This window comes from Lynx canadensis, chromosome B2 (genome assembly GCF_007474595.2).
Source record: "Lynx canadensis isolate LIC74 chromosome B2, mLynCan4.pri.v2, whole genome shotgun sequence".
NCBI classification, from domain to species: Eukaryota; Metazoa; Chordata; class Mammalia; order Carnivora; family Felidae; genus Lynx; species Lynx canadensis.
This window is the reverse complement of record NC_044307.1, coordinates 48802477-48827359: the sequence shown is the minus strand read 5'-3', so window position 1 is coordinate 48827359 and position 24883 is coordinate 48802477. Positions and strand designations below refer to the sequence as shown.

The following is a 24883-nucleotide window of genomic DNA, read 5'->3' as shown; positions in this document are numbered from 1 at the left end:
AGCGGTAGTTGGGCTGGGGAGTGACAGTAACCGTTGCTTGGACCTTCCAGGTGACCTAAAACCTGCTCCCTAACTCCCTTCCCCATGAAAGTGTCAGCGCAAAGCTCTCAGCAGGTGCCTAAAGCCCAATCCTCCAACCTACCCCCCCCCCCCCACACACACACAGGCCAAAGCCCTTTGGGGCGGCACAACTGAGAGTCCCAGAGGATTCTGTGAATCCTGAAGAACAGACATCTGGATCTTTAACTTCCAGGGATGTTGCAAAGGTCCTAAGGTCTACTTTGTATAAAGAGGTGCGTGTATCAACGCTAAATTTAGACTACTGGGGGTGGATTTCCCCACTGCTTTTGGGAGAGTGGGGACAATAGGTTCCAGATTTATTTTCACGATAATGCCCAGATGAAGCCCAAGAAAGGAGCTGGGCTGCCAGAATGAGACACAGTAAATGCATGAAACTTTATCCACTGGGAATAATAGTCCCAGGGTATACAGACGGTAAAATTCAAAGCTGAAATACATCTCCTTTCACTTTGCATTCATTATTTTGCCATCATATGCCAAAACGAGTGCACGTCTTGGGGGGGCGGTGATGCCTCATTCAGAAAGCATCTTGTAGAAAACAATTGTTGCTGAAACACGGAAGCTTGCACCACCCTCTTGCCCAGGACCACTCGAAAAGCTGCTTCCTTACCCGCTAAAACAGCAATCACCAAAGAGCCCAAGGAAATGGACTCTATTTCAAAGGCAGGGCAATATTGCTAAAATATTGGACTCCACGAATCCTCACTTTTCTCCCCTAAAATTCATTTTCAGCTCCCCCCCTCCCCTGGAATTCCGTGTTGAGGTATCTGTTAGCAACTAGACTCAAAGCTGCTTCAATTTCTTATTGGCCACTTTCTAAATTATTCCCTTTGAGCTTCTTTAAAGAAGTGCACCTGCAGAATTCTGACACACAGGCTTTGATTAAAAAAGGATCGGATTTTTTTTTTTTTCTCTGTACCTTATAGGTTGTGTAGGAAGCCCAAGTCCTCTTTGAAGAAGCTCATAAACCATGCGGGCAAAGCTTTGGAAAACAGAAGAGAATGAAATGGTACATACCCCTCCGAAGGAATTACATACTAATCAACGTATTCATATTGTGCTTTTTTTTTTTTTTTTACTATTGTTCTTAAAATTGGTAGATGACACAAACATAACAAATGCAAGATTCTCTGTATGCAGGTGCTGGCAAGGCTGGGAATTAGTAACATTTCTGAAAGGAACTGATGATGAGTCTGAATCAACTTATTGATCCGGATTTTCCTCAGCCGCAGGAGCCTCTCTGCTCGGCGGGCCCGCACAAGCGGCAGCCACCGCCGGCACCACGGCGGGCCTCCCGCCCCGCCCGCCCTCGCCCTCCCCGAAGGGTGCCAACGGGAGCTGGGCACCGGTGAGTTAACAACGCAGGGCGCAGGGCGGGGCGGGGGTAACCGAGGGGCAAACGCAAAGGGGCTAACCACACTCATGTTCATCCCGCAAAATTCCCGTGACAGCTTGAGGGAGGGAGGGCAACATAGAAAGGGTGGTTGGGAGAGGGGTGAGGTGAGGGGGAAGGGCGGGGACTGCGAGAGTTTCCTAAAAAAATATTAAAAATTAAAAAGTTCGTGCGTCTCAGTCAACCAACTCTCAAAGCACTGACACCAACAATGTTTCTCCGATTTTCTTCCAATAAGTTAGCGTTTTCTCATGTTTAGTCTTATGTTTATTTTTCCAAAGGGGGAAAATCATGGTTTTCTTTTATTATCAGTATTACTAAGCTCGAAAGAACCGAAGTGGAAAATCCGGACGTTTGTCTCCAAGTGTATCTTGAAATAGACACTGAGAACCGATATTGTTGCTCCGTTGTAAGCCTCAGTTTTTTTTTAAAGTTATTTAGCTCTTTTTTTAAAATTTGATTGTATGTGTATTCTACCTAATATAATTAATTCTTCCAAAGCCAATCCAACATTTTAAAGCTAAAATTAAATTTTTTTCTGTTTTCCTTTTGTATTTAAAACATTTTTCTTTCTTTCTTTCTTTCTTTCTTTTTTTTTTTTTTTTTTTTTTTAATTTTCATTTCCTGTGTTTCTCCTCCTTGTCGCCAGTTTTACTACCTGGGCCTTCCCCAGACGTGTGCCTGTTAGTGGTGGTGTTGTTCAAGAACATCTTGTCCATGCCTTTGAGCGCCTCGGTGAGATAGTTCTGCAGGGCCGTGAGTGCGGCGCAAATGGCCGGGGCTCCGAAGCCGTGCGTGATGAGGCTGAAGTGCGTGAGGCAGCTCTGGATCCCCGGCTCCAGGATAGGGCTAGGTCTGCTGTTCCCGATTGGCGTCCGGTCCTGCGCCAGCAGATCCGTAAATTCTTTACAAAGTTGCCTGCAAAGAGGTGGGAGAGGAATGAAAAATCACTATAGGTGTCGTTGTCATTGGCATTAGAAAGGAGACGTGCACACTAGCCCAGAGGCGCCGGGTCACCATAGAGCCGGAGAGCGAGGCTAATGCGGACGATTCCGCTCTGTTTCCCTTCACGGCACTCTCCCTTCTAGAGCAGCTGGGACGAGAAGGAAAGCGGGGGTGGGGAAGTTATGCACCCCTTACAGCCCAAAGCCTTGCCTTTCTCCCCACATCCAGTCTTTCCTCCTTCATGCCAGGACCGCCTAAACCCTGCTTGGGAAATCCGCTAGGCTTTAGCGTTTGATCTTTACTATTCAGTCATTTTTGGCTCTTACCTGGCAGATTTTTTTTTTTAAGCCCTTTCCCCCTTCTCTCCTCTGCCTCTCTAACCTCTTGATGATCAGACTCAAAAAGCCCTGAAAGATTTAGGCCCCTAAACCACAAGCCCGTCCCTGGCACAGAAGCAGATTGCCAGAGACTTGCATGGCCCAGGGCAAGCAACTGTTTATTCCAGGACAGAATGCTGATTCCATTCAAAGCAAAAATCTGTTTACCTGCAGTATTTGGGAAGGAAGGTATTTTCCCCCCTTTCCCTTTCTTTTAAGTACAGGCTACTGAAAATCTTTGTACAACAGGATTGTTGTCAATATAAAAGGATTCCTACATTGTTTAAATAAAACCTACAGGTAGATGGGTAAGACACTGGGGAGGGTAGACTTTTATTTGTTGAAGGTTTTTATTTCCTCAGGGCAACTACAATTTAGAGGAAACTCTCAGCCTTAGAAATACTGTGTGCCTACGAATTGAGCTTATTTGAGAAATTTTTAATATAGGAGATGGACAAGAGGCTTAATATAGGATGGTTTTAGCCCAGAAGGTCCAATGGCATGGCATCCCAAAGGCCACGACCTTTCACAGACTGGCAAACTTCTCCTGTCAACCTGCTTCCACCAGTCCATGGGTCTATACAACTCCAGTCCCAGTCCCTCCCCACCCCCCACCCTCACCTCCAGTGTGGCCTGAGGCTTGGCAACACGTGGCCTGGCCAACAGGTAAACAAGGCAGTTACCCAGAGGCCCTTCCTTATCAGTGACCCTGGGGCATCCTTTGCCAGGGGGATTACTCTCAGGAAGAGTAATGGCTAAACAAGACAGAGACTACGTCCCCCACCCCCACCTGCAGCAGGTGAAAAGGTTTTAGTTTTAAGGCTGGTGGTTAGATAATACTGACCCTCTCTCTACTGGTTACTCCATTCAAAATGCACACCTACATCCTCACAACCAGGAAGAAATAGGTTACGATGGTGCTGACGGTGCTGAAGTAAATAGGGCAGTTCTTAGGCACCTCAAAAGCACCTGTAGGGCTCAGATGCATGTATCCATGCCTCTACCCCATGATTCCAATTCAGAGGGCCTGGGGCTAGGTCCACAAGTAAATACCTTGGAAAAGCTCCCCAGATGATTCTGATACTCACCCCAGGTTAAGAAGTGCTGTCCTAAGTGAAGCCACAGGGCTTCAAGGAGTGATGGGGTGGAGGAAGTTACAAGGATTCCTTCGGGAAATAAGAGTTGGTGGGTGAAATCCTATTATCTAATTTATACACTTTAGTTTTATTTTCCCCCAAAGTACATTTACTCTTTTATAAAGCACCAACAGGTCCCCCACCACCAGACAGCAGGGCAAGGGGTAGGAGGGCAACAGATCCATTATACTGCTAGCTGGTACATCAGAAGAAAAACTTTGAAAAACAGGACGAGAGCCAAGTTTTGATCATAGAAAGAGATGGTTAAAGTCTGTCCTTAAGTTTGTACTCATTACCAAAGTGCCAAAAAAGAAATTCTGAACTGGGGGGAACAAATGCTCAGAGTCAAACATTCTAAATCTTCAAAGCCCAAAGCAGGGTCTGTAAGCAATTAAAGTTCTGGGACATTAATATTTTTTGACCCTGCGGAAAGGGGCAATCAAATTCCAATCACGTCTCAAAAACATCTGGACAAATTTGAGCAAATGATTTTTCAGCCTTCCATATATTTCTTTAAATTACGCTGTCAACGGAACAAACTGCGTCCTCCAGCACTAAATAAATGAGCGCCGCTGTTTGGGCCGAGCCTTGGAGAGAAACGTGCGGACGCGCACAGCGCCGCCCACTGCAGGCCTGAGCCGGCCATAAAACACCAACAATATGACACCGAAGCCAAAGACAGGAGTAAATCAAATAAATAGAAAACCCACTGTAAAAGTTCAAATGAGCTCTAGACCTAAATTTAGCCAGAGATTTACTATTTTCCCCTCTGGAATTGTAGTAAATTTTACGTCTGTGGAAGATGCCAAACAGCAACGTTGGAAAGAGAATAATTAGAGCTGCGGGTGGAGATGGGTACACGTGGGTGACATATAGACATCCTGAGTGTGCCTATGACGGGAGATGTGAAACCAGGAAGAAATGTGCACCTAGGGATCCAGGGAAGATCTGGATCCAGGAAAGACCCAGAAAAGTCCTGCCTGGGATCCCCAGGGTTGGGGATAAGAACTGTAAAAAGCCTGGATTCATAATAATAAAGCCATTCTCCCCAAGAAACTTGGTAATAGAGGAGATCAAGACAAACCCACAGCCCTTAATATTGCGCGGGGGGTGGGGGGGTGGGGGGGGTGGGGTGGGGGGGGTGGAGCTGGGAGGGCATCCTAGTCAGCAATCCACAGGCTGCAAAAGCTACTTGGACCACTGAGTTGCTTCCCAGCCCCACAGATGAGGTCTGCATGGTCCTCCCAAGCGAGGGGAAGCAGCAGGGTGGGAGTCAGAGAGGAGGGCTGAGGGTCTGGGATACTCACTTTGTAGCGAGCAGCATATTCTTTCGGGAGTGCAGGTCACTGGGGTCCGTGTGCTGCCGGTTCAAATACTCAGAAACAGCTTTAGCAGGAAACTCTGTTTCGCAAATATACCCAAAATCCCGAGCTAAGTGAACAGCTTCTCCTGAAAAGACGAGAGTAGAGGTAATAATCAGCACCTAGTCCCTGATCATCTAGGACAGGAGACAGTCCCTGGTCAACTGTTGTTATTTATAGAAGAGGCCAGCTGTTGGGGGCAAAAGCAAGGGTGAGACTGATGCCCAGATAAAAAGGATTCTCAAGCCATAAAGCTGATGGAATAAACTTTGCTCCTGCTGCTCTTTCCAGCCTCTCTCTGATGATCCTTTTAGCCAAGTCCTAGCTAGACATCCCCTGAAAAGCTTTGGGTCTCCTACACACCATGCTTTCACTTAAGGGCAGATATGTTCAGGAGCCACCTTACAATTGCACCTAGACAGTTGGCTAGACATTCAAGCCAGATTTCCCCCTTCCCTTTTTAAAAAGCACCCATTATACCTGCTTTAAATAAAGTTTAAAAGTATTCCTATCTTTTGTGTTATCTTTTGTATTTCCTATAATTGCATTAGGAAAAAATATCTTATTAATAACAAATATATACAAACAATTCCACGTGTGAACATGTCCACATATATTAAAGAAACATATAAGGAATGAGTGTTTCTGTCCAACAATGAAATATGTATTCTTTGTCAGTTCCCTGATAGATTTCAGGTCTCTCCTCAGAGGTTCCTGTCATCATTCTCCTACTCAAGAACTTTCTACTGCAGAAAGATGACATAACAACTATAGAAAACCTGGACATCTGAGTCCTCAGCTTATGTGGAAGACCTTTCAAATAAAACACGAATAGCCCTTCATGCACAGCCTTAGATGTTCCAGGGAAGATCCTGAATATGGTAAAGAGATATGGTGAATTATCCCATAGCTATGTGATTTTTAAGGAGCATGACTTACTTTTAATCATCATTATCATAGTAACAACAAAAGACTTCAGGCATGGTGCTTACAACGATCCAGATCCATAAAACTGAAAATTGCCAACTAACTATTGTAACGTCAGTAGTTTTACAGTTTCCTTCCTTCTACACCCAAATTCAAGTCTTAGGCAGAGATAACCTTGACTGCTTTTTAAAATGAGGATTGTGATACTAACAAATCCCTGAAGGGCAAAAACTAAACCCCCCAGGCTGAGAATCAATGCTAATCAGTGTGATCTGGAAATTTGGTGACTGCTTCCCCAGAGGGTAAGTTTGGGCCAGGCAACTCTGCCTTAAAGATGGCAAAGTGCAATGCCTGTAAATGTGATGACTTTATGGTTGCTGCTTACATATTCTAAGATCTCCTCCAAAAACCAATTCCCCACAGGAGTGTCATAATATCACATCCATAAAAATAGAAAAAAAAAACAAGACCAACATGTTAGACTCTAGAGAAAATTCTATAACTTCCTTCATTAAGACCATCTGGCTGTATTTCCTATCCCTTCCCCGTCCCACAAATTAACTGCAGATCCTCTTGTTCTCAACTGTGTAGAAGTTCCTGTTTATAACATACCATAAATATCATCCCCAACCCCAAAATGATGAGCAAATTAGAATGTGCCTGTCATAATTATGGCTCTTTAATTCACAATTGATGAATCTACACTGAAGATCATACGTGACTCCCCTCCACGTTTCCTCAGCACCACCCTGCACCCTGTTTTCTCCTAGGCATCATTGGCCTTATTAAGCCATATTTCAATAATAATAATAAGTCCCAGGTAATCAGCAGGAGATAGAACCCTGGGAGTGGCATGAGTTTTAAAATAACCATTAGGGGTCAGGAGTGCAATAATAGTTTCCTTATGAAAAAAGACAATGTGCTTTCTACTACTGACGATTCAGAGGTAGAACCTGGGAAGGAGAGGAATATAAAATGGATTGCTGCTTACAGAGTTACTCTTGCGAGAATTCATACAGAGGGAGTTTCACACACTGTCTCCTGCACATGGTGGTACAAGTGACCTCTGCACTGCCTTAGAGTCTGGACCTGAGCACTCTCCAGAGCTTAGGCACTCTTGCACATGTCCTTTGGCCTCTCTACAATTGCCAGTTCCCTCTAAGTAAAAGGACCTTTGAACTTCTCTCAGGCAGCCTCTTGACATTCGACTCATAAGGGCACAACAATTGCAGTGATTTCCAGTTAATCATGAAACGTGTAAAATGTCAGCCTTCAGCCAACAGTTAAACTCAGCCACTTCGTGAAATGGCCACACGTCTTGCTTACCTTCCACCAGGGAGGTGAGTAACGTGACATTTGCTGCTTTGCGCCTGCCCGCGGGTAAATTCAAACCGATTTTTTCTAGCCTTTCTCGCAAAGATCTCCCCCCATTTTTCGATTTGGCTCTGAAATTGCAAGAATTAACATTCTGATTAACCTCAGAGTATTCCTGAAACAAAGTTTAGACTTAGCAATCTAAAGCCCAGTGGAGCTTGAAGACGTTTTAACTTGAGGTTAGCACATTTTCCCCCTTTCCTTGTGGTTATTTGCTGATAGTCTGCTGAGGTTTGCTTAATTTCTGCAATACAGAGCATAAAAAAATTGAGTCTTTTTTTTTATCTCGTGAGAAAATAAAATGATACCAGATGGGAATAATTAGGATGTAGGTTGTGGGTCCAGAAAAGGTAGAAGTTGCACATGCAAACACACAAGCTCTTTCCTTGTAATGGAGCCAGTTGGTAAGCAGAAACTGGGCAAACGCTACCTTGCCGAAAAGAAGAAAAGAACTGGGTGGTTCAGAGAGAAGGCACTAGCTGAAACAGGTGGGCCTTTCGAGGAAGGAAGGGGTCAAGAATTGCTGTAAGATGGAGTTGGGTTAAAAGGGGAAGGAAGACTGAAACATGAAACCAACATGATGATGGTAATCGCAATAACAGTTAAACTAACACTTTAGGGAGTTTAGTTATGCGATAAGCACTGTATATTGATTATCTCACTTAATCTCATAGCAAGTTTTATACACACACACTCAATGCCCAGGGGGTGAATGAAAGAAACTTCCACACTCCAGGACTCAAAGGACTCACTTGGAGAGCACGGCAAAAGGATTCAAAGTGAGAAAAATCCATGAGTCACCCCCTTACTTCCTCCCTCTTCTCTCCCTGTATGTGCTAAAGTCTTGGCAAAAATACAAGAAAAAACCCAGTTACTCTGACCTCTCTGGTGGTACAGTTCACACAGCCACTTTTAGGAAAGAAAGGGACTTTCAACCCCCCAAATAGGCCAGCTTGAAAAGTTCGTCTCCTACAGCGTCACCTTCCTATCAGAGACACTACCAAAGTGTCCTCTGTCCAGGCACTGGCAGAGAATCTGGGGAGAGGCTTTAAAATCTTAAGATAAAAGCCACCTCTTCCTCCATTTTTCACAAGGAGTCCATGAAATGTCTTCCTCCAATATTGAGGACCATTTGAATGCCCCCACGGGATAACTGTTAATATTCCATTGTTATTATTGGCGGTGTTCTTACTGAAGGCAAGAGGTCGCAAGTCTAGTGCAGAATTTTTCAAGCCGAGGGAACAATGCTTTGGTGGCTAGTGACCGATTTAGTCGGCCGCCAAACATACTTTAAAACAAAACAGAGAAGTATCACAGTACGTTACTGGTACAAAGTGGTTTATTCCATGAAACGTCTGTTTTAGATAAGTGTGTGTCGGTTCTGAGTTTCACTCAGGCTACAGAACGCCCTCGAAGTGTCCCGGGGCTGGGAAGGAGTCCCGCGCCAGGCACAGGGCAGGGAAAGTGGGAGGCTCCCGCCACCGATCGCAGCGGGAGGGCGAGGCGGCGCGCGCTGGCGGCGCGTGGGTCCCGGGGCGGCGGCGTTTGCGCGCGCTGCCCTCAGCACGTGGCGGCCGTAGCTCTCCGCACGCGCAGCTGGGGGGGGGGAGGGGGCCGCGCTCAGGACGCCCAGTTGCTAGGCAACTGCGCCGGGCTGTATGTTGGTTTCCGGGAGAGCCCTCTTCCTTCACCCCATAATAACCGATTTGGGGGTTTTACCTTCTGAGGACGCCGCCGAGGAGAGACGCATTGAGGCATTCGGGGGGCGAAAGCCGTCTCTGAACTTCTCCCACAGTTACTTTGTACTTTGAAGTTGAACTGAGCAGAGACAAACGGCCCGGGACCGAGCAAAATACCTCGCCGGTGTTGACGGACATGCCTCCCAGGAAGCCATCTTTATTCATCATCAGAGAAGTCACAGATTTGGGAGGAACCGGAACTAGGGAGAAAAAAAATATGCCATAAAGGTGACCGGGTTTCGATCCTGGTGACCGGCTGATAGAATGTGTCGGTGCGTGCGCAGGGGCGAGACCACAGGACAGGCGCCAAGTGGAAAGCTGGAGGAGGAAGTGTTTGTTCCAGTGGGGCTGCCGTGCGTTCAGAGCACTGTGTACAAACAAATGGAAAAGCCATCACTCCTCTGGAAACTTACCGCATGTGTGTAGCTATGAGTGCCCCCTTGCCACAGTCCCGCTTACTATACAAAATCAAAACAGACAGCCCAGAGTTTGAATTATGCTGTGAAACCCAGCAAATCCTATTCCACCATGTGCTAGCTTGTGACCTTAGATATCTCAGTGAACCTCTCTGAATCCTAGATTCCTCATCCATCCCCTAAGGATAATAATCATATTTGGTGCTGAAGCCTGGGAGTGATTACATTATCAATGATATAAAATGGTAATACCAATGTTCTGTATGAGAACCCCTCCCTCCTTTCTTATTGGACTCAAATCTATGGTCATCACTGGAGAGCATTGGAGAGTGGGCTCTTTCAGACACTGTGCTCAAGAACAGCCAAGTAATACCATTAAGCTTGGGCTCGAAAGAGCTGCTCATTTCTGTAAAAGTGGATCTCATTCTTTCCTACATCATAACAACATATTCATTTAGAAATGAACCCAAATGCTCCTCTCCAGTGAAAGCAATTCCACAGTGACATGAATTTTGTTTACAAATTAACTAAAGCACCGGCTGGTGATTGTTTGGAGCAGTTATGATTTACAACAGGTGCCCTGATCAATCAACCAATCACTCTAATTCATGTGAGCGGAGGTCTTGCCTTGCCCCAGTTGTTTCATTTCGGCAAGTAATTGATAACAAACCGCACTCAAGGTATGTTTTATGCAGAAGTTAATAAGAGCTGACAGCTGGTTGCCACTGCTACCCAGGCGCATTCAGTCTCTCCAGCCTGTATTTCTGTTTAATTGTGTTTCAGTGTCATCTGCACCTCAGGAAGAGGCGGGGCTCAGTAGAACCAAAGGGCTGGGAATGAGGAACAATGAATGGTCAATCTCCCAATTCCCGGGCAGTCTTGCTCCCTTGGACTTCTACACTGCTGAAGCTCATTTTCTTTCTGCAGGCTCTAGAAGCCACAGGGCAGGTGACTTTTCCTGGCTTGCCTTACACCTTAGCTTCTTCCGATGGGATATGAAGCCCCCAAATCTTCAAACAATATTTGTTGATCACCAGTTCAGGGGATTTATTGAAACATGCATCTGGCATGAAAAAGAAGGCTCCCATTCCTTCTCTTTAATAAAGATTATGTCTTATCCTATCATCCTGGTAGGGGAAGACATGCTCTTTCCACCATCCAGAGCCTAAAACTCTACATGTCAAACAAGTTGTACAACTTCTCTTGTATAGAATAACCAACAGTGAGTATTTTTGTAACAGCTTATTCTCTCTACTACAGATTCCAGCATTCAGACTTCCATGATTGTTTGGAGACTCCTGAAAGCCAGGTTGGTCCCAAATCTCTTATTTATTAGGAATTGCAGTTTGGCCCTTTACAAACATCTCATGGAAAAGGATTTTCCTAGGAGAATGGATGGAGGTCCTGGAGCATTTCCTTTTGCTACTCCTTAGATGTTTTAGTATTTCTGGATCTGCAGAGTTCAAGGCCCTGTCTCAGAACAGGTGAGTGATGTTAGGTAACAGAGTGGATCTTCTGCACTGTCCTGGTTGGGGGGGGGCGGCTACAGACCATGTTTTCTTCTTTCTGATTCCCCTCATCACATTCTCATATTCCCTTTTGAGAGTGAACCAATGAAAAGTCACAGTGTGAGTATTAATTACATTTGAGTAAAATACGGAGTTAAAGTCATTTAAAAGACAGTGATTTTGGTGAGAACACCCTGTCATTTAATTCCCTTACACAACATCCACATCTAATTTGATCTGTCTTATTCTTCACAGCACTCTTGATTTCCATATTTCAGATTTGTATTCAAGAACTATAAACAAATAATTTACGATCATGGGAATTAGCTTCAAGTAACCTTGGAGAAACTTTTCCCCAAAATATAGATATAATTTTGTAATTTTAACATGGTATGAACTATAGAAATAAGTTGTAAAAAAAATCTCATCTTTGACATCAGCAATATTTTCATATTTAAATACTATTTGGAAAGAATATTTTAACAGAAAATAAACCTCACTATAGAATATTTTAACAGAAGAAAAAACCTTACTAAGTTGAAAATAGTAAGTTCATTTCCCGTTTCCCATACTGAACAACCAATACCCCTTAGGATTGGAATTTTACCTGCTTCTCAGAGTCCCAGTTTTAGATGTCTCTAAAAGCCAAGCCTTGAGAGACACTTTATAACCTGCCCTCTAATTTCACTATTGTTAATTGCCTGATTTACCTGACAAGAGCCATTTCCTTTGGGGAATGTATAGTGTTCTCTTCCGTTCCATGGACTGTACCTTTCCTCAAATGCATTATCACCTAAATATCACCAATCCAGTCAGCTTCTGTCAACACATTGTTGTCCTCTTTTGTTGTTGTTCCCCCCCGTCCCCCAAAGATGCAAGCCATTTGAGCAGATATGCTTCAGGTTATATTTCCATTTTCTAATTTATTTTTTTATGTTTATTTATTTTTGAGAGAGAGACAGAGTGGGAGTGGGAGAAGGGCAGAGAGAGAGGGAGACACAGAATCTGAAGCAGGCTCCAGGCTCTGAGCTGTCAGCATAGAGCCCAACACAGGGCTTGAACTCAGGAACCTTGAGATCATAACTTGAGCTGAAGTCGGACACTTAACCAACTGAACCACCCAGGTGCCCTTCCATTTTCTAATTTAAGTATAAATCATGTTCCTACCCTCTACTCTCTCATCTTCAGGTTCTAACCCTCTCCCACTCTGACCTTAATCTTGGTATCTTAGACTATACCCTACACATTTCTTGTCCTAACTTTCCTTTGAATCCCTAGCAGTGTTATCTAACTTCCCCTCCACTTTCACACCTGCTTAGCTCAGCTGATTAACCCCATATTTTATTCTCTTTGTCTTTTCCCTTCTGCTTTCCTCCAGCTTATCAATAAACCCAGAGAGCAACAGGACCCGGTTGATTTGTTAGTAATTATGAGCACACTGTTCCTGCTCATGGAACCCAGAGATGACTAAGATAGGTTTAAAGCGACAGCAGGAAATGGTAAGGAAATGGAGCATAGCAAAACTCAGCGTGAAGCTTTCAGTTCTTTACATGTTTACAATTTTCTGTGCATACATTAAAACTGGTTGTTGTTTTTTTTTTTTCCTATTCAGTTCTCAGTTGCATATCATGGCCAACTTCTGCATGTAACATCCACAAAACTTGCTCCATTCCTTTTTTCCTGGCGTTATATTAGGGAGAAGAAAAAAGGTTTAAACCCAATCAGTATTTCATTAGAGTGACTGGAGTTTTATTTAAGGAGAGAGGAAGGAAAACTGATTACAGAAAATATTATTCATTAGTGGACTATAGAGAACCAAAGTGTTAATAGACTAGCTCTTAATGTGTATTTTTTAAACTTAACTATGAAACCGTAGCCTTGAGATCTCTGTGTTTGACTGCAAACAGACCCTTTGTGGGTCTGATCTGCTGGTGGGGAAGAAAGGAAGAAATGAACCCATCTAATGGATTCAAAGGTAAGTCCCTCTGAAAGGTACTCAGACTTAAATATGTAAGCTACACCAGGAAGCCAACAAGAGGTTGAATACTGCTTGAAATAAGTACTTCTTACCAGCAGAGTACCCTTTTCTTTTTATACTTGCATTGTCTCTCATCTACCTGAGGGCTAAATATTATTTCACATGGATATACAGCACATCTATAAATGTGAGCACTGAAATCCTGGAAAGAAAAATAAAAGGATTCTCACAAAGAAAGCTGGCATATAAAGAACTACGAACATCCAGTGTTAGCATCCTTTAGGGGCAAAGTCTAAGAAGCTATAAACTTAATGGGTCCCATCACTTACTTGGTGTGTGGGACCTTGGGAAAGTCATTTATCTTCTCTTGATCTCAGTTCCCCCCTCCTCCCCACTGGGGGTGGAGGGTGGGAGTTAGAGAAGAGTGTCTGAGCTTTCCAACTTTGAAATTCTGTGAACTCTTGGGGCACCTGGATGGTTCAGTCAGTTAAGCATCTGACTTTGGCTCAGGTCGTGATCTCACGGGTTTGTGAGTTCGAGCCCCACGTCAGGCTCTGTGCTAATAACTCAGAGCCTGGAGCTTGCTTCGGATTCTGTACCTCCCTCTCTCTCTGCCCTTCCCCTACTCACTCTCTCTCTCTCTCAAAAATAAATAAAAATTTTAAAAAATTCTGTGAACTCTGATTACTCCCTGGGTGGCTGGAATGTATCTCAGAGTCTTGAGTTGAATAAATACCTATTGGGATCCAAGTCAGCTCTGGAAATGTGAACCTCTTCCTTTGAGGGGAAACTCAAACCCTTTCAGAGGCTCTGACATAATTCTCGGTGCTTTTTTACCTTCTAGGTCAGAAGGAAGAATCCCAACATTGTAATTGAAATTGGCAATTTCTTCCTACCTCCCCCCCAAAGAAAATCCACACCAAATCAAAGTGTTTATATGGGGAAGGGGCCAGAACTAATGGGGAAAAAAGTGGGAAAGAACTGAGGTTGAACTGAAACTAACCAAACAGGATATCCCCAAGACCAATGAAAATGCCCCACAGTCACATTTGAACCTTGGACTCCAGCCACACTAGCCTTTCCAAGAAATCCCAGCATATTTTCTGCTCTCTAAGGTGTCAAACCTATTGCATTTTGGCCTCTGAATGCACCAAACACTTCTTCTTAAAGCCTAGGTGAACCTTTTTTAGTTAGGCTATAGGATGGTGGCAGTGATCATTTATATTAGCTGGGCACCAACGCAGCCCCTCCCCGGCCCAGAATCCTAATCTTAATGGAACTGAGAGTTAAGAATGATTTTTTAATGTCTCGTTGGATTTTTAGACTGTTAATGTACCGAATCCTTCTCATTATTACTTTATTGATTGCTCATTGACCAGCCCCCTTCAAATCGTATTAACCACCCTCTGCCGGTTTAGATTAGGAGAGTTTAAAAAGCACCTTTCATTACTCCCTCCACTCCTGCCACGGAGTTGAGACTCGGCAGCTTAATGGGAGCTCTAATGGGGCAGCTAAGAGGAGAGGGGCCACGGTCCCTGCCGATTGCATTAATAGCTCAAAGGGGGCCAATACAGAAAATTAGCCGTAAACGAGCTCTGGAGATCTTCAAATGAAAGAGCCATTTATCACGCTGGCTACCTTCACTCCACTCGTTTGCTCTCTCTACTGGGAACAACTCATTTCCTCTTAACTAAATTACTTCAGAAATGTCAGCTAAGCCCAGATAGCAAACATAACAGGAGAGCTAGCCTATAATCTATGAGGTGATATCAACACGGGTGAAAAATTGGTTAAATTTTAGGAGAGAGTCCCTCCATAATTAGAGACAGTGAGAGACATAGAGACCTTTATCTTTTATGCTTAGGTCTTCTGGCTTCAGTATATATAATAGCAGAGACACCGAAACCTGGGCCAGTGGCTGCATTTTTATTAGTGAGGTAGACTTTTAAAAATCCCTCTACAAAAAATAAAAATTAAAGACCTCTCTAAAAACCCATTAGAAAATAAATTAAGCAACCGAGTCCCTTGCCCACTGTTGAGATGTAGAAAACTTAGTTCTGAAAACTGTCTCACCTCCTCTTTTATGAAATTAATCTCTGGGAGATACCCTTCATAAGGGTTGGGGAGGGGACAAAAATGAGAGACCAGAGGGCCAGGAAGAAGCAGGTAAATCCATACCCTTATTTTAAATGATTCACAGTTATCTAGAAAAGTAAATCAACCACTTATTTCTATTTTACCCATGACTCTCTACAGATAAATATATGATACTCAGATCTTTTCTTCATGTAATAAAGGAAATACCTGAAGTATTAAATAATGGAGTTGACCTAACACTTCATATTCATACCATGCCCCCTAAATCAATAAAGTGACTGGAGTGCCATTTAGATGTTTTAAGCTATACATTAAAAAAAAATAATAAAAAAGGCTTTAGAGGCCATAAAAAGTATTGCACGTTTTCGAACAGAACCAGCCACTTTAGTCAATATTCTCCTTATTCCTGGAGATACCCTTATATATAAATATTCATATTTTGCTGACAAACATATACTAGCCCTGAAACCAAAGCAGCCTACATCTAAGAATATTTTCAGGTCCATTTTGTTAAGCAAGCTAAATTCCAAATATTTTTATTGGCCTGCCTATTAATAACATTTCTGATTGGTCATCTGTTGGGCATGACCCACTGACAGCCCAAATGTTGTTTCTAGGATACAGAACCCTGAGATAAGGGGTTCTAGCCTCCAGTGAAAAGGGAGGGGGGGCTAAAACAAAAAAGAAACAGAAAAGCCAATGGGGAAGTACCTCCCCACTCTCCCTGCCTTGCCCCCATCAACTAGCAGTTATCCAAAAGAGAAGACCCTAGAGGAAATGGTGAAAGTGAGCTGTCAGCACAGTTGCAAATCTAAGCACCAAGCCTGGGTGTCCGAGCAAACCGAAAAGCTGGCATTAAAAACTGAAATGACACTATCTAAAGAAGATAGGGAGAGATGTTTGGAGCAACACTCAAAATAAATAGTTTTGCCCCAAATCTCACCATTCTTCTTCAGGATATTACATTCCAAAGCCAAATGGCATTATTCAAGTACAGCTCCCCCCACCCCTGTCCCAGCTCCCATCCTTCACCTCCAAAGCCATTTTTTCTGTCTTTGTAAAGGAAGATAATTTAGAATACCCCACCCTGTTTGGAATCCTTACTTCACAACCCTTCTACTGTACCAGGCTTGATTTTGCATTCCTTTCCAAAGCACCTTTTCTTTAATTGTTTTTGTGACTGTCATGTGGTTCAAATTAATCATAACTGACGGAAGCTAGGGATTGTTGACATCAAATATAAGGACGGGCCTTCTCCAGAATCGATAAGAAAGGGTTACAGTAGTTAAAACTGTATCTCCAAATACCAGCTCTAGCGATAATTAAAGATTGCACTGTTTACACATTCAAGCTCCTAAATTGGTGGCATGTGAGTGACATTCGGGCCTTTCGGCAGCCACACTAATCGCCAAGCATTCTCTCAGTGACTGTCAGAAGAGAGGGGGAAAAATTAAGCAGCTGCAATACGCCCGAAATGAGTTATTGTAATTACATTTAATTAGTTTAATTAGTTAATTATTTTGCTTACAGCTGTACAAGAGACTGCAAACATTTGTTAATATCACATGCCCTTTAACAGTATGGGGTGATTCCACAGTCACACTAAATCATGAATGCATATGTAGGAAGATTTAGAAATGTGCATAGGCTGTCTCAACTTCTCGGGATGTGCATATTTAGCAACACATTTTGCAGGATTTTTTTAAAAAAATAATAAAGAACTCATAAAAGACAGAGAACTGGGAACAGAATTACCACACACAAAAATCAAACACAAAAACAAGAGAAGGACCTGTCTCAATGACTTAGGTTAGGTTTAGCTCAGCAAACTCCAGTCATAAATGAAATAATTATAGCGCATTTTTGAAAGCAGTGTTTCCTAACCAGTTCCACACACGATGGTAGTTCGGTTATTTAAGATGTATCTACAATTGCTGCCAAATGTACCATGAGAAAGTGGCAACAGTCTCTGTCCCTCTGTCTCTCTCATCTGGGTTTCTGTCTTTGCCCCTCCCCGTTTCCTTCTTCCCAACATGCCTTTTACACCCAGGCCTTTTACACCTTTGTCCTGTGATTGTGCACAAACATTTCTCTCTTATAAAAGAACGAATTCCCCCAAAGCGAAAACTCATAAAGACATGACTGCACAGGAAAACTTTGCTTACTTTTGGGAGGAATAATCCATACCTTTTTTTATGACAGACTGGTCCAATAGATTCATGCCGCTGTTATTGGCATCTTCAACTGACTGTGAATATAAAAACATCACTATTCAAATTGACTGGATATTAAAGAATTGCACACATAAATCATGTCATTCCAAACTGGAGTTTCTGTTATTTCCATTTATATTAATTCACAAAGGGAGGTTTTATTATTATCATTATTACCTCCAAATCAACATAGAAATGAAAGTCACCCAAATTATAAATTCTTCCAATGGAAGAGGAGGAAAAAGGAAACTGCGAGAGACATCTGGGATGCAGTATTGGTTTAGTTATTATATTAAACATAGATGTTACACAGACATATAAACTTTCATATTACTTGCTCTTATGAATTGTGAAAATTTGGCAACAGCTGAAAGATTTTCACCAATATAAGTACGGATAATTCCTGTTTTCAGTTCTATCCCAGCACATCTTAACCCCAGAGTCACTTTACAAATACATAATAGTTTACATTATGGGATTTTAATTAAAGTCTGAGCAATTTGGAATGGAATGCAAACAGCAACACATAGGAACACGTTTGCAAGCTGGCAGGACCGCACACACTCTTCAGTCCGTACACGTCCTGTGTGCTATGAATTTCTTGCTGCCTGACAATCCCTCAGAGGAACCTGCACAGTTTGCTTCCCCTCCCAATCCTGCTGCTGCTACTTCCCAGCAAGAAGCACACCTGTTAGGGCCACAGTAACCACAGACACACAGAGAGCCCCCGATCCTCCCAGTGAGCACCTAGGTTCTGGCAAAGAGCATTTATCTTCTGTGCCACAGTCTGATCCTAAAGGGGAGTTTCAACCCTGGGTGTTGGCAGCACTTCTGAGGGGAAATGGCTGTTGGGATGAGTTTCTTACTGTCAGGATGCACAAATACAGAAGTTCTGGCTGTGCGTCCCAGGGCATCCAAAAGCACTGTATTCCCTCCTCTCCCCACCCCACCCCCCAAATGAAAAATAAATGCTAGGTCTTTCTGAAATGTACCGCTGCTTTCCTTGATTCTTAGAAACCTACGTTCGGACCAATCTGTCCCCCACTCGACAGAGAAGTAAAAAGCAAACGGCTTGGGAGTGAGGTTGTGTTTTCACAGCACCTCCCACCCACTCACACCTCATCCCCAGACAGGGTGTGTGTTCATCACAAGGAAGAGACTGTCTACCCCAAACAAGCAGCACATTAGACACGAGATGATCTAATCACGAGGAGCGGGGGAGGAGCATGTTAATTTGTTTCTTTACGTTTTTAAGAGTCACTCTTCAGTTGTCGGAAAGGTGAGGAAAATTGTTATTCCCCGTAAGACCCGTTTTCCATGTTGCAACATGCATGTCCATATTAAGAGACAGTAAAACGCTTTAACAAATACTTCATACAACTTGCTCAGAACTCCTCAGGACACCCCCACCTTGCACACCCGCGTGCGCGCGCGCGCACACACAAACGATTCACGCCTTGCCATGCTCACGTGTCTACACTGCGAGGCGTCCACTCAAGACCAAAATAGTCGTCGGTGACTGTGGGCGGGCAGGCCCCGGATCTCGGGGCCGGGACCCAGGGCGCCCCCACACCTCACCCTCATGCCGATACGTAAATATGTATATACGCCTCATCAGCGACGTGGGGTAGTTGTGGTAGTTAATGAGAAGGCTCTTGTCTGATTTTCTATCTAATTACGGCCGCCTGCTGGGTTTTTGTACAGGATATTCACGCAGCATGCTGGCGCTTAATCGTCACAGGGAGGATCGTAAAGATTTAATTAGGACTGCATGCGGAAGCGCAGAAAAACAACTCAGACTCGTAATTACTAGACTTCTTTAGTTAAAAGTGATACCAGGGGTTGCTTTAAGACACTGGTGTGTGTGTGTGTGTGTGTGTGTGTGTGTGTGTGTGTGTGTGGTGGGGTTTGACAACGTCCTTATACGCTTATACTCAGGGGTAGTAGAGGTGACGCGAGGTTAGGGAGCAAAGACTGGAAGAAGAAAAGAGGGGTTCACGACAACTAAACTCCAAAGTAGATGTCATCTCACTCCATCTTTCTCTCTGATGCTGTTTTTCCGGAGTTTTTTTTTTTTTTAACAGTGCACACCCCCCAACACACATACACGCAAATGGGTGAAATGTAGCATACCCAGAGCCCAAACTGCGATTTGCTAGTTTAATAGCCCCTGTGAGTAAATTGAAATAGAAATTGACAGGGTTTTATAGTTTCATTTAAAAAATATTAGAAGCATTTGGTTAATTAGCTCCCCTCCTCTTCTCTCAGGGTCGGTCGGGGCGGTGGCCCTCCGCGTGTGTCTGGGTCACACGACATACCCACAAACCAACCCTCGGCCAGGTGAGTACCCCTCGCGGTGAGGCCCTCTGGCCCAGCGGCGCCCTGGGGACCTGTCAGGTCCGCGGCTGGGAGGGGGCAGGGAGAGGGATCCGGAACACACACTAGGTCTTCGAGTTCGTACAAGTGACTGAGGTCCAGGCCGAGGCACCCTCTGGTCCCTTTTTAAAGACTGGTCAGGCGCAGCCAACCCAATCCGTAGCTGCAGGAAACGGTGAAATCCCCACCGGCTCGGGTAACTTCACCTCCCCCCTCTCCCCACCCCTACCCGCCCCCCCCCCCCAGCAACTCGGAGTGGATCCTCTGGGATGGAGCAGCTGAGGCGAAGCCCCTGCATTCGGGGCCCGGTCCTAGGTACATCTCTCCCCCGTCTTTCTTTGTCACCTGCCCCCTGTCGTGTCAAGCGCATCCTTGCCTCAGAAGGCCTGTCATCGCCGCCGCGGAGACAGAGATCCTCCCTGCAGCCTGGGACAAGCGCAGGATGTATCCCCCGTGACCCCGTGCACTGAAGGTCGTCCAGAGAAAGTCCCGCGAGCCACCCCACCCCGCCAGATGACGGGTTTGGAAGCCTCTGGGGGAGGAACTGGGTAGAGGTGGGGAGCATGCGTGGGCCGGGGCCTGCACCTTCTCTCCTCTGGGCTCTCTGCACCTCCGCCGTCCTTGTTTCGACGCAACAACTCAGCCTGCCGCGCGACGCTTTGATGCGGGTGTTCTCCCCAATACACCCTGAACTGGTCCTGTGCTTCCCTCGTCCTTTGCATTTGACCAAACACTCAAAACCCCTCACAATTCTATCTTAAAAAAAAAAAAAAAACTAAACTAAACTAAAACCAAACTAAACTGAGACCAAAGAAATCTATTCCCTGTTTTGAGAGAATTCCTGGGTTCGACTGACTGAGTCACTGGGCCTGCAGGGTGGTGGTGACACGGCCAGTGCGTTAGCATTGCCAACAGCAGTGGTGATGAGTTGGTCCACTTTCATTATCTAGCACTTTGAGCCATACTCAGAAAGGTTAATTTAAAAACTTGCCCCCTCCCAGACACATATTACCTCAATACATTTTTTAAAAAGCTATTAAATATTTCCTTCTTGTATGGTATTCTGAAATGAGCAGTATCTCCAGACAGGGATCATGAAGCTTGATTAAACCAACAAAACTATCGTTCATGTTACTATGGGTAAATCCAGCCACAAATCATGTGATCCCATTATTTTGGGAAATAATAAATAACTGAATTTCTTCTAAAACAATAAACCATCACAGGCTACACACAGGCAGCATTTGATGCTGTCACCACATTTTAACTGTCCGAAATAAATGTATATTTTCCCCAGTAAGGTAAAACAGAAGGACTTTTCCCTTTCCCATTTCATTTTCCTTTGCTTTAGAGGTACGTCTAAAACGATGCATAATATATAGAACTATGCCAATGAGACCAAAGTGTCAAATACCTTTCAACCGTATTTATCCTTTCTGCAGACTATTTAAATTAGGGAGCAAAAGGAGACCTGCTCAGAATCACCCAGACAGTTTTTCGAAATCATTTCTTTGATGTTTCTTTGTTTAGTTTAACCAAGTATTCTCAACCAAATCAGGCTCCATTGTGTAGGTTGCAGATGGGTTAGGGAGTGGGTGGGGGGAGTGTTTTGAGCCTTTTGTTTTAAGAAACAAACACGTGATGCCTGTCTAACTGGGATGGTGGCTTTGGGGAGAGGAGAGTATTAATGGAGGGGAGAACTGAGGACGGATGTGGAGAATACTGCTCCATAGTCGTCTGATGCACCAAGAGGTGAAAACAATTCTCCAAAATGGTATGTGTCCTCTTGGACTCCCAAGCAGAATTATGGCTTTCTGGGTCACCCCCACCCCTACAATTATTCCATTTCTCCAGAGATGACTTTGGAACTCATTTATCTTCAAAAAGGGCTCAGCAGCTTATGGGACATTCAAAGTAGGACCTGGTTTGGATGATCATAGCACATGTTTTTCTGCCCCATGTGCTTAACATCCAGCAGGAACCTCTGGAGCCCAAGAGGCCCTTGCACCTCTATGCTGAAGCCCCAGACTCTAAGCAGCCCAAGCTTTCACCTGCCTTGTCAGGGGCCAGGCCCACTATGGAACGTGCATGGCGGGGGGGGGGGGGGGGCGGGCAGTGGTGGTTGGGAGGGTACCTAGCTTGCCAGCACAAAGTACAAGAGAAAAAGGAAGTAGCTAAGGCAAGAGGAAAAACAACTAGCCTTGATTGTGATGACCCTAAACTATCAGCCCGTACATGCATCTCTTTCTCCTTCAAGATTTCATTTCTAGTGGTTCCAGCTTTCATAACTGGACCTCCAGAAATCGCCACTACATGCATAACACATAAACAGTTATATAAGTCGTGTCCAGCTAGCCCTGTTTTAAAGATGGAAACTCTCTCCCCCTACCAGGATGCAGAGTGTCCCTCCCCCACCCCTCCCATCTCCCGGGGCACTCACTATTTATTTATTGTCCTTCTCATTTGTTTGTTTGTGGTTACCTGGACGTCTTCCATTCCGGGATGGCCGAGGCCGTGCAGCGAGAGGCTGTCACCCATGCCCGCGTCCAGGCCGTGGTGCGCCGAATGCAGCAGCACGTCTGGCCGGCGGACCGAGTGGTAGTCCCTCCGGGGGTCGAGGCCCGAGAGCTGGGGCAAGGCGGCCCGAGGCTGGGGCAGGAGAGAGCCGGCTTCTGAACCCACTTCTTGCCGCTGCCGTTGCCCCCAGGGATGCTGCTGGGGCTGGTGCAGTGGGTTCAGGGAGTAGGGGTCGTTGACGTGGGAGTAGGGGTCCTGGCTCTGGTGGTAGGGGAGCGGCTGGTAGGGAGGCGGGAAGTAGGGCGGCTGGAAGTCTGACGACGGGGTGTGGGACAGCGGCGGGGCGCTGGAGTAAGGTCCTTGAGACACCGAGCCCAGCTGTGAGAGCCTGGAACTGTGGCTCGGGACGCCATCGTGCCGGTCCTGGGAGCGGAGAGAAGGAGAGAGAGACAGAAGCAGAGAGACAGAGAGAGAGAGAGAGAGAGAGAGAGAGAGACAGAAAGAGAGAGAGAGAGAGAGAGAAAGAAAAAAAAAAATACAAGCGACTAATGGAGAAGCCCCGCTTCTGTACATTCTTCCCAGGACAGGGGAAGCAAGAGTCTGAAACTTATACTCCCAGGTTGACTCAGAGGGCACATGATTTCAGCAATTCCAAACGCGAGGCTTTGAGGGGGAAAGTGGGTAGAATCACCACCCACTTAACCAACATCTGAGCCTTCTGTTGGGAGTGCAAAGCAGGCAAAAGGGGTAAGGGTCAAGTAACTGAATGTATGGGGGGAATTCTAAATTCCTTAATTAAAAATATAGGAGCCTCCCGTACAGTGTTTCCTCTTCTGGGTGTTTTAAACTATCTTTTCTAACTCTTCCAGAGGTGCAAAGCATAACAAATAAAACTTCATACTGTTTGCTCTGCTGCTGCTCCTGTTCCAAACCAACTTCTGCCTTCACTGGCAACCCAGCCAGCTGACCAAGTGCTCCCCACACAACCTGATAATTCCAGGAGCTCTGAGAAATCTGCCTACTCTGAGTTCCCAGTCACCCCTCCCTCCCCAAGAGGACTTAAATGATTTAAATACTGTTTGATTGAAATGGATCTCATTTGAAATTACATCCTGAACCCACGTTCCTTTAAGTTGAGTCGTGGTTCGAAGGAGTTATTTCTATGGTTGCTTTTCTGTATCTAATGCTATGATACTCCAGGGTGTGAAAATTAAGGACCTGGGGAGGGAAAAACAAGTAAAAGCCCAGACAACTTACTGTTGGTTCTGTCTGGAGTGGCAAACTGAGTGGAAGGAGAAGGGGGAGGTGTGTGTGTGAGAGGGGTGTTTAAGTTTCTCCCTGTCCTTTGTGGAAGTGCCTTGGTAAAGTCCCCGTGATTCTTTTTTGGAGAAATTGTCACCTAAATTTCCAAACTGCAGTGGCAAATAAAAAGTTTTTCTCTGCGGCCTCCCCCCTCCCCAGCTGACTCATGGAGCTCAGACGGAGAACACACAATGCAGAGAGAAGCAGCTGCAGCCTCCTCCAATTATGGTGCTAAATTACCAAGCCAAAGGCGCTCAAAGGAAGACAGAGACAGAGAGAGTGAGACGCACGCACAGAGACGGAGAGACAGAGAGACAGTGAGAGGGGGGAGCATGCAATTCTGGTACAACGTGAATCCAAACTCACCATGGATGAATAGGTGTGGACTAACATCTGGAAAAAAAAGCCTGGTTACTGCTCAAAATCAAACAGTGATTTAAAAAAAAAAATCAAGGAGTCCAGCAGAGAAACGAGCTGGACACAGGAGCCGAGCTTGAGGGGTTTCCAGGACAAGCCATCAAAAAAAAAAAAAAAATCCCCCCCCCCACCCCCAAACAAGATTGGCGATGCCTGTCACACACAGACAGAGCTGTTCATCGGGTCTCTTGCTGTCTTTTTGGCCTCTTTTCTTCTGCCGCTCTTCGGGGCTCCAGATACAGTCCTCTTCCACCCGAAGCTGGGCTCAGACTGCTCCAGCGCCCCTTCCTCCCTCCGCTTGCCTACACCGCCTCATAATAATTGATATTCATGACTATTAATATTACACGAGTACTTTAAAGGGAGAATGGAGGACAAATGGAGCGTGAAGCAGCAGCGAGCGCAGAGCTCCCCTACTATTGTAAATGACGTTCATTCAGTGGAGAATTACTAGATGTAATCAGACGAGGGGGCTGGCAAAGGCAGACTGGGGAAAAAGTTTAGCAGGAAAGAGGCAGAACTTCAATTAACTGAGCCGGGGACACGCGTAAGGCAGCCCCTGCTACTTTGGACAAGGCAGTAAGGGAGAGCATCGCTGGGGGCTTATACAGAATGTAGGTGTCCTTGTTCCTGGAGAGGGACTTTCCTAATGGGAAGAACTGATCGCCCTAGGTGCTTTGTGTGCAGATTAGAAAAACAAAATAGAAAGGCGTTGCCTCATCATTT

At 45.0% G+C, this 24883-nt stretch overlaps 1 protein-coding gene across 2 annotated transcripts; it reads right to left on the bottom strand.

Annotated features, from left to right (window-relative positions):
* TFAP2B (transcription factor AP-2 beta) lies at positions 1 to 24440 on the bottom strand. 2 transcript variants are annotated; one of them, XM_030315700.1, is made up of 8 exons: positions 24107 to 24440; positions 22403 to 22861; positions 17520 to 17580; positions 9314 to 9533; positions 7547 to 7665; positions 5240 to 5381; positions 2133 to 2392; positions 1 to 1063 (listed from the first exon to the last, which is right to left on the bottom strand). In XM_030315700.1, exons 1-8 carry the CDS (start codon positions 24131 to 24133, stop codon positions 1002 to 1004), a joined length of 1350 nt encoding a protein of 449 aa, XP_030171560.1. In that variant the 5' UTR covers positions 24134 to 24440; the 3' UTR covers positions 1 to 1001. The 2 variants fall into 2 exon arrangements, with proteins under 2 accessions (XP_030171560.1, XP_030171562.1); XM_030315702.1 differs by lacking the exon at positions 1 to 1063 and having other exon boundaries at positions 2050 to 2392.
* Positions 24441 to 24883: the final 443 nt, after the last annotated feature.

What these genes read in the sequence shown, in the direction of transcription:
- TFAP2B (XM_030315700.1), bottom strand. Translation starts at nt 24,133, where the DNA reads ATGTTAGTCCACACCTATTCATCCATG. An exon ending in CCGGAATGGAAGACGTCCAG is followed by an intron (nt 17,581 to 22,402) that starts GTAACCACAAAC and finishes TTATATTCACAG; the next exon opens with TCAGTTGAAGATGCCAATAA. An exon ending in CACGTCTGGGGAAGGCCCAG is followed by an intron (nt 1,064 to 2,132) that starts GTAGTAAAACTG and finishes TGTTTTCCAAAG; the next exon opens with CTTTGCCCGCATGGTTTATG.